Source organism: Ovis aries, chromosome 3 (assembly GCF_016772045.2).
Source record: "Ovis aries strain OAR_USU_Benz2616 breed Rambouillet chromosome 3, ARS-UI_Ramb_v3.0, whole genome shotgun sequence".
Taxonomy (NCBI): domain Eukaryota; kingdom Metazoa; phylum Chordata; class Mammalia; order Artiodactyla; family Bovidae; genus Ovis; species Ovis aries.
The window spans coordinates 208,303,864-208,317,673 of NC_056056.1; the positions used below are offsets into that span (position 1 = coordinate 208,303,864).

The 13,810-nt window shown below is 44.4% G+C and overlaps 1 protein-coding gene across 1 annotated transcript in view; it reads right to left on the reverse strand.

Moving 5' to 3' along the window:
• Positions 1-7,815, reverse strand: part of LOC114108764 (antigen WC1.1) — a 64,269-nt gene extending 56,454 nt beyond the window's left edge. Inside the window, exons 1-2 of the mRNA XM_060413468.1 lie at positions 7,702-7,815; positions 1,236-1,556 (exon numbers count right to left, since the gene is read on the reverse strand). Coding sequence (XP_060269451.1) covers positions 1,236-1,556; positions 7,702-7,774 — 394 coding nt within the window. The 5' untranslated portion in view covers positions 7,775-7,815. The remainder of the gene's footprint in view (positions 1-1,235; positions 1,557-7,701) is intronic.
• Between the last annotated feature and the right edge of the window lie 5,995 nt (positions 7,816-13,810).

The window sequence follows — 13,810 nt, forward strand, 5'->3', positions numbered from 1 at the left end:
CATCCAGTCCAACATTTCTCATTATGTACTCTGCATATAAGTTAAATAAGCAGGGTGACAATATACAGACTTGACGCACTCCTTCCCTGATTTGGAACCAGTCTTTTGTTCCATGTCCAGTTCTAACTGTTGCTTCTTGACCTACATACAGATTTCTCAGGATGCAGGTCAGTTGGTCTGGTATTCCCATCTCTTGAAGAATTTTCCAGTTTGTTGTGATCCACACAGTTAAAGGCTTTGGCATAGTCAATAAAGTAGAAGTAGGTGTTTTTCTGGAACTCTCTTGCATTTTCAGTGATCGAACGGATGTTGGCCATTTGACCTCTGGTTCCTCTGTTCTTTCTAAATCCAGTTTGAATATCTGGAAGTTCACAGTTCATGGACCACAGCCTTGTCTAACTCAATGAAACCATGTGCCATGTAGGGCCACCCAAGACAGGCGGGTCTTAGTGGAGAGTTCTGACAAGACATGGTCCACTGGAGAAGGAAAGGCAAACCACTTCAGTCCTCTTGCCTTGAGAACCCCATGAACTCCTAGCTTCACTGCCTCTTATACGTGATGTGCTTCAGCTACTGTGTTGTAAACTTCAAGAGTACATTTTCCTGCTCCCTCAACATCCTTACAAATGTGGTGTGAGCTCCCCACTGGATTCATCAGGTACACCAGTGTGATGAGATTTTCCCTGCCATGAGTCCCACTTCTGGCCTCCTCTGACTGTGACCTAGGGACATTTAAATGCACCTGAATTTCTCTCGCACATTTTCCTGTGTAACTGCACCATGACTTCGGGTATGATCACTTGTCCATGGGTCTTCACATGCCCTTTTGGGGTCACCATTGCTTGGTTGAGCCTGTTCTATTGGCACATCACCCACATACCAACCTGATGGAGTGTGATGACTCTGACTTTTAGGACCAATGAGGATAATAAACCTTGTTGCCTACAACTCCCCTCTGACTCCCCCTCCCCCACCAACAATGTAGCCACACCCAACTGACCATTATGTCAAAGAAAACAGAACAATTACCATGATGAGACTACGTCACAGAGGTCGAATCCAGAAGCTGAATCTGTATGAAACTTTTGACCTCACCTCTGCCTCCTGTGACACATCACAAAGACCCTTCACCCAAGCATGTTCTAAAGGCTGTATCCATAATCTCGAGTCATTCTGGTGATAAAGACAGAGGCTTTTCCTGCTAGAGACCCCCACACAGACCAGACAGGACTTACCTGAGCAGACTACTCTAGCATCCCAGTCGTGGGAAGAGCTATCATTACGATAGTCTTTAATATTAGAATGCCTACAGTCACTGACAGTTGACTCTACCCCTTCACATGAAGTATATGAAAGCCAAATGGGGCCAAGTCCTGGCCCAGAATAAGCCGCTCTAGGAAAACCAATGGCAGCTCCACACCCCAGCTGTCTGCACACTACAGATGCATCCTCCAAGCTCCAGTCCATATCCTCCACTGTGCCCCATTCTCCCTGGTGCTTCACTTCCACTCTCCCCTCACAGCGGTGGGCTCCATCCTTCAGCCTCAGCTCCAGTACTGCAAAAGAGACACATGACAGGAAAGATTTTAGGAGACTTAGAGTGGTATAATATTTAAAACATTAGCTCTCTGAGGAGCAAAACAGTGCATGGGATATAGTATTTCCTGACTTCTGTAGTATAAACATTCCCAGGGTGGCCAACCCCAATGTGCCATCACTGAACACGGAGCAGGAAGAGGGGCACCAGGTATTTCTCAGGAGCCTGTAGAACCAGCTTCAGGGACACCACCGAGGACAGGCCTTCAAAGACTCTGGATGCTGCCCTCCCTGGAGATGTGCCCAAGGCTACTAGAGCCCAGCTTCCCCGTCTCAGTTGCAGCTCATGGCCTGGGATCCAGGGAGGAATCCTCCCTGTCCTTCCCTGTCCATAGGGAGCATCTCATCCAGCTCAGGAACAGAGAGCTGGGGAAACAGGCTCTACAGTGTCCTGATTTTTTCTGTTGCCTGGCATCCACATCCTTGTGTAATCCCACACTCGAATGTACTTAGTAACATACATGTACCAAATGGAATTTGGCAAAAGTGATGAGATGTCACTTATGAGATTAGATTTCAGTTCAACAATACACCAAAGTCTGAATGCTACTAACAACCAGGTAAGTACATGAGCAATATCCTCCCCTGGTTGAACCTTCAGATGATTGCATCCTGTGAGACATCATGACTCCGAGTATCCAGGTAAGCCATGCCAATTCTTGACCCACAGAAATTGTGAGATACCTCGTGTTTGCTGACTTAAGCTGCCAAGTTCAGCAGTAATTGGTTGCACAACAACACATAGCTGATGCAGGGCTTCCCTCCAGAGTCAGAAGACAGCGGGTGAACAAGCTGGAGGTGTATACGTGAGCCTTCACTGCTTCATGCAGACGAGACTTCTTCCTGTGTGACCAGGTCTGCTGCCTGGTCCCACCTGGAACTGGGACCCAAACCACCTCTCTCTGTCACATCAGGTCTCACCCAGTGTCCCAGGTTCCTGCCTGCCTGTCAGGAACTGAGAAGTGAGTTCCCTGAGACCTTGATCAGCTCCACTAGCTTTAAATTCAGGTCAGGAAATGAGAATCTTTCTTACAATCTAACAAGACGTCGTCCTTGGGGCACCCTTAACACCGCTCAGGTCTCTGCCCCGCCCCCTGTGCTCTCACTCTAGAAACCAAAGTGGTGCATCACAGAGGGAACACCTGGGGGATGCTGCACTGGAGAAGACCCTGGTGGACAGTCAGACCAGGCAGGCAGCCACCCAAACACCAGAGTGGCTGGCTAAAAAACAGAAATTATTTATCTTATCCCAGCTGTGGAGGCTGGTAAGTCCAAAACCAACGTGCTGGCAAGGCCATGTTCATTCTGAGCCCTCTGCTCTTGGCTTATAGCCATGGCTCCCTCACTGTGTGCTCTCCTGGCCTTTCCTCGGGACAGATGGACAGGGAGAGGGGGAGGGGGATCTGTCTCATCCTCTTTTTATAAAGTCTCCTATTGGATTAGGGCCACATCCTTATGACCTTATTTAACCTTGGTGTTAGTGGTTTAGTCGCTAAATTGTGTCCAACTCTTGAGAAGTCATAGACTGTAGTCTGCCAGGATCCTCCGTCCTTGGGATTTCCCAAGCAAGAATACTAGAGTAGGTGGTCATTTCCTTCTCCAGGGGATCTTCCTGACCCAGGGATCAAACTTGCCTCTCCTGCATTGGCAAGAGGATTCTTTACCACTGAGCCACCAGGGAAGCCTATTTAACCTCAATTACTTCCTAAAGACCCTATCTCTAGTGCAGTCACACTAGAGGCTAGGATTCAACATATTAATTATGGATGGACACAGTTTAGTTTAGTTTAGTCCACAGACCCAGGGAAGTCCATTCTAGGAAGGAAGTATAGACACCTGGGGGGAGGTAAAGGAAACAGTAGAAGTAGAGAGACATCCTATGGTGCTTACTCAGATTTTTTAGAATTTTGATACTGATGTAAGAGTAATTGAATAGGATCCTGAAAGCACACAAGAAGCTATTTTTATTAATACTAAATGATTAAATTTTTATCAATGATAAAATTATCTATGGAGAGACAGGTCTTTTTTAAGTACTATAAATACAGAAAATAATAAGACAATGTTTTTGCCTACAAGGAGCTTTTATCTAGCTTATAACACAAACACATAGGTGATTTCATTACTGTGAAGAGTTCTAGGAGATTTTCTCAGTAATGGTGGGCTTGCTTATTGAGGCTATCTCTTCTGCTAAAAAAGTAGAATTAATTTACTAAAAATTATCTAAAAGCATTAAAGACCTGTAAAAATAGGAAGGGAAAAACAGCCCAAATCTGAAGGGAGCTTGTAAATTCATTGAGTTTCAAACAGATAGAAAACATTAAAAAAATAATAATAATAATAAAACTAACCAGAAATTCTGGAGCTGAATAATACAATGAGTGAACTGAAGAATTCAATACAGAGCATCAAAAATAGACTTAACTATCAGATAGAGGAGAAATATCATATGATATCCCTTATATACGAATCCAAAAAGAAAAATTTTAATGGACTTATTTACAAAACAGAAAGAAACTCACAGATTAGAGAACTTAACTTATGGTTGCCAAGGGAAAAGAATGAAGGGAAGGGATAGTTAAGGAATTTGGGACTGGCTCTACTCACTGCCATATTTAAAATGGATAATCAACAAGGGCTTACTGAACAGCACAGGGAACTCTACTGAATGTTACATGGCAGCCTGGATGGGAGGGGAATGTGTGGGAGCATGGATACACACATATATATGTATGGCTGAGTTTCTTTGCTGTTCCCCTGAAGCTATCACAATATTGTTAACTGGCTATACTCCAATATGAAACAAAAAGCTTTAAAAAATGCAGACTTGACCAAGCAGAAGACTCAATAAAATAAAACAAAGATCAATTTAAATTATCCAATCAGAGGAGCAAAAACAATGCAAAGGAATAAAGAAAACCTACAGGAATTAGGGATGCCATTAGGAGAAACTAGGTATCCAAGAAGCCTGCTCAGTCGTGTCTGACTCTTTGCAACCCCATGGACTATAGCTGGCCAGGCTCTTCTGTCCATGGGATTTCCAGGCAAGAATACTGGAGTGGGTTGCCATGCCCTTCTCCATGTGATCTTCCTGACCCAGGAATCGAACCTATGCCTCTTACATCTCCTGAATTGGTAGGTGGCTTCTTTACCACTAACACCACCTGGAAAGGACAATCAATGCTCGGGTTCTAATTTTACTTGTGCTACTTACTCAAATCTTATCTGTCTTATTTAGACAAGTGATTTAACTTTGCTTTGCCTCAGCTTCCTGATCTGTTTTTTGAGTTAAATGTATCCTGCCTTGTAGGAATGTTGTACACTCAAATTCATATAGGTAACAGCTAGTGGAGGTGATGGAATTTCAACTGAGCTATTTCAAATCCTAAAAGATGATGCTGTGAAAGTGCTGCACTCAATATGCCAGCAAATTTGGAAAACCCAGCAGTGGCTACAGGACTGGAAAAGGTCAGTTTTCATTCCAATCCCAAAGAATGGCAATGCCAAAGAGTATTCAAATTACTGCACAGTTGCACTCATCTCACACACTAGAAAAGTGATGCTCAAAATTCTCCAAGCCAGGCTTCAACAGTACATGAACCGTAAACTACCAGAACTTCAAGCTGGTTTTAGAAAAGGCAGAGGAACCAGAGATCAAATTGCCAAAATTCACTGGATCATCGAAAAAGCAAGAGAGTTCCAGAAAAACATGTTTCTGTTTCATTGACTACACCAAAGCTTTTGACTGAATGGATCACAACAAACTTTGGGAAATTCTTGAACAGATGGGAACACCAGACCACCTTACCTGCCTCCTGAGAAATCTGTATGCAGGTCAGGAACCAACAGTTAGAACTGGACATGGAACAACAGACTGGTTCCAAATTGGGAAAGAAGTACATCAAGGCTGTTTATTGTCATCCTGCTTATTTAACTTATATGCATGCGAAATGCCAGGCTAAGTGGAGCACAAGCTGGAATCAAGATTGCCAGGAGAAATATGAACAACCTCAAATATGCAGATGACACCACCCTTATGGCAGAAAGTGAAGAAGAACTAAAGAGCCTCTTGAGGAAAGTGGATGAGGAGAGTGGAAAAGTTGGCTTAAAGCTCAGCATTCAAAAAACTAAGACATGGCATCTGGTCCCATCACTTCTTGGCAAATAGATGGGAAAACAAAGAGAACAGTGGCTGACTTTACTTTGAGGGGCTTGAAAATCACTGCAGAAGGTGACTGCAGTCATGAAATTAAAAGACACTTGCTCCTTGAAAGAAAAGCTATGACCAACCTTGACACCATATTAAAAAGCAGAGACGTTACATTGCTGACAAAAGTCCATCTAGCCAAAGCTATGATTTTCCCAGTAGTCATGTATGGATGTGAGAATTGGACCATAAAGAAAGCTGAGCACTGAAGAATTGATGCATTTGGACTGTGGTATTGGAGAAGACTCTTGAGAGTCCCTTGGACTGCAAGGAGATCAAAGCAGTCAATCCTAAAGGAAATCAGTCCTGAATATTCATTGGAAGGATTGATGCTGAAACTCCAATACTTTGGCCACCTAATGGGAAGAACTGACTCATTTGAAAAGACTCTGATACTGGGAAAGTTTGAAGGCAGGAGAAGAAGGGGAAAGGAGGATGAGATGGTTGGATGGCATCACCAACTCGATGGACATGAATTTGAGCAAGTTCCAGGAGTTGGTGATGGATAGGGAAGCCTGGCATGCTGCAGTCCATGGGGTCACAAATAGGCAGACACAATTGAGCGACTGAACTGAACTGGCATAGTAGTCACAGTCATAGTATACTGCTGCTGCTGCTAAGTCGCTTCAGTGTGTCCGACTCTGTGCGACCCCATAGACAGCAGCCCACCAGGCTCCTCCATCCATAGGATTTTCCAAGCAAGAATACTGGAGTGGGTTGCCATTGCCTTCTCCAATAGTCGTAGTATAGAGAGCTCCAATATAAATCATGCCAAAATGACAAACATCACAATTTAAAAAACACAAATGTCATGAGCAAGCAGTGAAGGAGGAAATGAAGCATTAAATTAGTGAATGTATGCTAGTTTTTGCCTATGAAACTGGATAAGATTTTAAAGCTCGGTAAAACCAAATGTTGGTGAGGGTAAGTGGAAACTAATATTCTCACACAATACTAGTGGAAATAAAACTCAGTGCAAATGTTTCAAAAAGCATTTACTCTCTATGCACCAAAAGCCTTAAGGATATTCATAGCCCATGAAACAACAGTTCCACCCAGGGAACATCATTAGAGAAATAATCATGAATGGTCCTTACGTTTAAATACAGAAAAGCTCAGAGCAACTTTTTCCATAATAGCAGAAATGTTGAAAACTACTGAATGCCTGATGAAATAAAATTTATATTTTAAGGCAGGATAAGAAATATGAGAGGCCAGAGGATGGGAGAGAGGACCCAGAGAGAGGCAGGCAGGTACACAATAATCTCTGATCTGTTTACATGCAGCAGACATGACACCCAGCCCGGTGGGGACCCTGAGTGCTTCACAGACCAACACACTCAGTCTCTGCTCAGCAGTCCCATTCCTCTCACCCAAACAGGCTCCACACCCTCATACAGCCTCATAAACGCACAGACACCCTCACATGCACCCTCACACACACACACACACACACACACACACACACACACACACACACGCATGCACGCACGCACAGAGCCTACAGGAGCACAGACACAGGAAACACGGGAACCCAGGGACAGTGATCACACATCAGGCTTGTGGAGCTTGTGGGAACAGCCCAGAGTCCCAACTGAGGTCAGTCACTGGATCTTCCACACCCCGGGAGCCACCGGGAATCCTAGAAACTCCCTAAGAACAAGGGTGACAGTGGAGGGGACTCAGGCTGATCCAGCTTGGTCCAAACCTCACTGCTCTGTAAAATCTGTGGCAACGACCAGTGGGCCCCGCACAGGAGAGGGACCAGTATTCACAGACACCGTGGTTCCTTTTTGGTCAAAAACACTGAGGCTCGGCTCCAGAACTCCAGACAGGTTTCCTTTCACCAAGGCATCCACTACCCTGCTGTGGACCCAAGACAGAGAGCCAGCTCTTACCTTGACCACCCACCACGGTGCTGAGGAGGAGGACACAGAGTCCCCGCAGGGAGAGGCATCTGCCCAGAGCCATCCTGACCCCACGTCCTCAAGGTCACAGTCCCAGCTGCAGGATCAGCCTGTGAGGAGGCGTCAGGGTGCCGACCAGGGTCTATATAGACCACCCCTTACACCCTCCCTCCTGAGAGCCAATAGCAACAGTTTTCACCATTTCAGGCGCTATTGGAGGCTGCATCTGCCCCTTTCTGAAGCTCAAACACCAATGAGCTTCTGAATCTTCCACATCTCCTTATATGAGCAACACGGTCCTTTGACCTCCTGCTTCTGTGGTCCTGAGAGCCGGGCTCCATGACTGAGGCTGGTGTAGAAAAGTTGCATCAGAAAGCATGAATGACATTTTCTCATCTGATCACCCTGACCAATACCATAGACTGTAAGATTTGTCAGGGTCCGAGGAGGGGATCTCTTAGCCCATGGAGAATTTCTCTGGTGGAATCAAGCATTGATCTTCCCTGGGACTGAGCTCAGGGACAAAGAAGAGAACTACAAGAAGGCTTGAAATACAAGAATATTTATCAGGCCAGCAGAAAGCGAGGACCAGGAGCACAGGAATTCATAGATGACCACAATGGGAGTGGGGTGGGACCCATCATGTTGAGGGGATGAGTTTGCTGGTCTTTTTCCCCCCTTCTCAGAAGGATCTGGAGCCTCGGTACTGGGGCACGTGCATGCATTCTCAGCTGTGTCCGACTCTTTGCAACCCCACAGACTGTAGCCCTACCAGGCTCCTCTGTCCACAGGATTTCCCAGGCAAGAATACTCGAGTGGGTTGCCATTTTCTTCTCTAGGGAATCCTTCTGACTCAGGGATTGAACCCTCATCTCCTGTGTCTCCTGCATTGGCAGGTAGGTTCTTTACTGCTGAGCCACCTGGGACGCCCTATAAGGGATTTTCAGACACACTGAATCCCTTTCACTTTATTGCATTTCAGTTTATGTGAAATATCCCTTTCAGCTAGTCACCAAATAATGCTTCATGAGAGAAAGAGATTGCTATTATAGGAAACAAAGAGAGAGTGGAAGTCATCATACAACTCTAGCCCTCCAAAATAGGATTTGGGCATCTCTAGAAGAAAACATGTAGTTTAGAAAGACTTAGGTTTCCTGAACCTCACAGTTTCCCCCGTTGCATATTGACAGTTTGGTTTGATTAGATTCATTATATTATAAGCCATTACTAAAGAAGATGCAAAATATAATTTAAAGGAACTGCCCCAGACGGAAGGATAAATAGAAAGTCTTCTGCTACACAATAGCTGCAGGCAAGGGGTCAAAGAAGAGGCCTGTGAAGCAGAAAAGAGAAGGGGTTCATGCGGCCTGAAACTATCAGTGATCCCACCTCCTTCACTCTACATTTAACAGGAAAAGCGGCGACAAGAATGGAAGCCCGGGTGGATGAGGGGACAGATCAAAGCAGAAGGGGCTGAAGTTCAGTGTGGCCATTGCTGCCTTGTTCTGTTTCCGCTGATCAGAAGAAGCTCCCAGATGGTAACCAGAAAGTAGTCCTGGGGTGAATAGAGACTGAGAAGGACAGTAAGGGGATATAAGATAGTGACAAAACCCAAGGTCACTAAGATGCTACCCCCCATGCCTCATGCCCTCTCAGGCTAAAGATGCCCATGGTGCACCCCTGTGGTCCACACAAGCCCACACTGAGGCCCCCTCACCCGTCTGACTCTCATCATTTCAGCAGAGATGCGGGAAAGACACATCTGTGACACACACACTTCAGAGTCCCCACCAGAGCTCAGAGATGGATGGCTCCATGCACCCCACTCATACACCTTAAGGTCTCAGTGAAGGCAACCCTGAGGGCAGCTGAGGGCCAGTCCACAGCCCTGTCACATCCCCGACCAGATGGACGCCTCGTCCTGGTCAGCAGACATAGCTTCTCTGTCCTGTCATGCCCGTCCTTCCTATTTGAGACTCAGGTAAATGAAAAGGGAGAAAAGTCAATTGAACACATTCTTTTCTCTCTCTCTATTTAAATGTGCTAATGTTTTATTTTACAACAGTCACTTACTTGTTCTGTGTTCCTCTCACTTCCAAGCCCCCATCTGAACATGAACTCCATCTCCTTCTGTATGCTTGACACAGTGGTGATAATCACTGATTATAAATGTCAGAACCAGAATATAAACTCAGGCGCTGGAGTAGGACCAGGATCTGCTCAGTCACTTAAGAGTCGATGCTCTACTCCCCTTGGGACCCAGAGTCATCATTCCTTACCCAGTTATGGACTCCACAGCATCACCGGAATCCATGAGGCAGACACCTAGAACACGGGACATGCTTCCTGGGGTCCATCATCCCTCCCACAGGATGACACAGGGAAGCGTTTAGTGAACCAAGTACATACGATCTTACCTTGGAATTGAGATCTCACAGATAAGACACGGTTAGGGGCTCCAGACGGTATTATAGGGAGGGGTGGGCTGGAAAGGAGGGGCTGACTCAGGGCTAGTATAGGGTCCCCAGCACCCACTACCCCAGAGCTGGGAGTGCAGAGTCAACATGAACCAACTCACCCTCTGATGAAGGTATGTCTTCTCTGACACATAAGATAATCTCAGTGTCCAATCTCATCCAAGATTTGAAGGAGGAAAGCTTTAGGGAGGACACCAACCAACTTTGTCCACAATAAACTTGAGAGAGTGCAGTGCAGGGGTCAGGAGAACAGACTTAGGAGCCAGTCTGCCCTGTCGTGACCCAGAGCTCAGCCACACACCACATGTGTGACCTTGTACAGGGTCCTGACACTCTCTGTGTACTGGCATAGTGTGTAAAAGGAGAGTCATGTTTGTGCCTAGATGACAGAGTTTTGGTTAGAATTAAATGAGCTGGCATTAGTAAGAGATATAACCTTTAGTTATTAGTGGTACATAGTAGTGATAGAGAAGCAATATTAGGGCCCCTCTCCCCATCCCATCCCAGGACTCACAGAACTCTAGAACAGGAATTAAATTCTGTTATCTGGAGCCTTGGCTGGAGCTGTCAGAACTCTCCCAGAGTTTTGACGTGCTGTGATGGTGATTGGTGCCAGAGTTGTGAGTCTTCCACACATCACTCCTTCTCTCTGTCCCCCATTCTACTGCTCATGAACTTTGACCCTACCAACCATGAACCTCATGAATTAAGTCGTTTACTTGCTAATTTCACTTTATAAATGGACTTGGTAAAAGTTTTGTGTCTAATTCACCTCCTTATCCCCAAAGCCTGCTAATAAAAAATCCTAAATGTTGTCTCTTGTATACCTGAATGAATGAATGTCAGCCAGGTATTTTACATAAATCATTTCAATCAAAAGAAATCTTTTGAGAAATAATTTAACTTGTTGTGAGGACTTAAGAGCACAATGCAAGTTGTGTCCATTTTTGTAATGATATTTCAATATGATTAAATGGTATAAGCTACGTTTGGTTCACTTCAACACTTTGCTGCAATGAATGCAGCAAATTGCAATACCAGAAACAAGGCTAGCCCCACTCCAAGAGCAGTGCTGAGAGAGCCAGTTCTAAACACGTATAAAAAAGCTGCAAGTGTCTTTGTATATCTGAAGATAAAGAAGATAAACCACAGCACCCTGACAGGTGAAGGCCATGAAGCCTCCTGTTCTTGTCTTAATCAGATATATAGCCAAGTGGTCAGGATGTTTATGTATTTATCATTTAGCACATTTTCAATTTAAACCACACATAACTGTAACAGGAAGAATTTTTTTTTCTAAAAATTTTATTTTAACAGCTTCCATATTGAATTAGAAGTGCAGAAGCAAAGAGCAGGAAGAATCCTTTTCTTTAACTTAGACTGTTTACCTGGTCTTATGATAAATAATACAATCTGTAGCATTATTATTCCCAAATCACCACGAGAAAATAGAGGTTTCAGAGGTTCAGTAATCTCTTTGCCAGGAAAGTTAATAATTAAACCTGCTTGCTTGAGGAACATTTCCTCAGGACTAATCAGACAGAGTGACTAAAACACAAAATATATTAAAATTAAAATAGTGGTACACAGTTCAAAAGGAAATAATTCATTGAGCTGTTACACCAAAGCATTGGAGATCTGCGTCACTATCCATGTTTCTTGCATGGATGGATGGACCAGGGTTAGTAAAGCCTCCTTTACCAAAGACTGCTTCATCACAAGGGCATAAAATAAGGAGCAAAGTCATGAGCTGGTGATGTCCAGCCCATCATCTCTGTTCAGCCCTTTATGGTCTATAACCAGCAATATCGAACAAAGAGTATAGCTCTGGATTGGCCTCATTCATTCCTCCATAGTGCAGCATCAGATAACCAGAGACCAGAAACAATCAAAGCTACTAAATCAAAGACAATCAGATTCTAAGTGGAGAGCAAGCAAACCAAGGACACTTCCCCACTGCTGTTGGAAACAAAGAAGCCCTCCCACCCCAGACACCATCTGTGGGAGGAGAGAAAAGAAGATACCTCCTTAAATAGAGGAAAACCAGTCTCAGCATGGAGCTTGAACTAGAAATGACAAGACAATTATTACAGTGAACCCAAGCTAAGTTGAGGGATAATTTTTAAATGGGAGAGTCTTTGTTAATGTTATGGAAATTTCAATCCACACAAACACACCTTGCTAGTGCACAAGATGAAATCAGTTATAATAATAGAGAATATTACATTTATGTATATTTGAATTCTAGAGGACACATTTTTAAGCCTACTACAAAAAGAAAATTGATAAATCTTCTCTTGTTTTTAAATGCATAGAGTTTTCACCTCTGAGAATTCTTTCTAATTCCTCCAGCTCAAACTTACTGCTGCATCTATTTAACCTATATAAACTTTCTTGTATATACTATATGGTGTCCAAAGTGCAGGCTTCTGGAGAGCAAGTATTATGTCTTATTCTTCAGTGCCTCCTTAAGGTTAAATAAAGGCACATAGAAAGAGGTTAACAAATATTAGCTAACTAAAGAAGTGAATTCATGGGCAAATGCTGAAAATCACCCTGCAGTTAGTGATACTGAGTGGAGAAGGGAGGTGAGGGACAGGGGAGATACAAATCTGACTAATCCCACTTGGCACAGACTGAGGTGGAGTAAGGAGTCAGAGACACACAAGCCAAAGGATAAAAATAGGAAATGCCTTCAAGTCCCACTCGGGGAGAGTAGGATCACATTCAGTCTCTGCACAAAGCTGTACCTCAGAAGCTTCTCCAAGATGAGAAAACCTGACAGCACTGCTCTCAGGAGTTCCACTGAAGGATGAGGATAGACAGTGATGCTCAGCAAACAGCTGTATTTCCAGTCCTCTGTGACTCATTCTGGGCAATGAAACGTGGGTGGTGTCACCTCTGTCACCTCTGAATAGAGGCATGAAAAGCCCAAGTGTGATTCTCTAGTCTCTTTCTTTTCTGCCCCAGAAGCTGTATGTTCCAGAGGGTGCACATGGAAGAGTCACACTGACCACTAACAACTGTAGGTTGTGATGAGTGTGTGTGTGTCTGTATATGAGTGTGTGTGTATGTGTGCATGTGTGTGTGTGTGTGTGTGTATGTGTGAGATTTGGGGGTCACTTTTTCCAGCAGCAGAGCAGAGTCTCTTCTGATGGATACAAAGGAGAAAGAAGACTTGAAAAGAAGACAGAATCTGTCACATGAAGCAGGTGCTTTCCTGGAGCTCCTCTTCCTTTTGTGTCTTCATCCCAAACTGCTCCCTCTGATCCCACCTTGCTTCCTCTGTTGGGCTTGGTTGTTTCTCAGTCACCATTTCTGACTGACCAACAACTAGATCTAAGTCCTGTATAAGAGCACCCGCCCCTGGTGCATCTCCTGTTCCCTTTACATCAGTCTGTGCTGACAGTCAGGCTGTTTCCCAAATTTGTCTCAGCATTTTGACCTTCATCCTTAAACAGCTCTCATTTCCTCTGAGTTGGTCAGTCCATCATCTCTGATCTTATTTTCACCTTCCACCAATCCTGTACTAATGAGAGGGTAGCATGTGCTTTCTAAGTCCCCTGTTTCTCCTTGATTTCCTGAAGAAATCTGATTGTGCATTTACTGCTGCATGTATATAA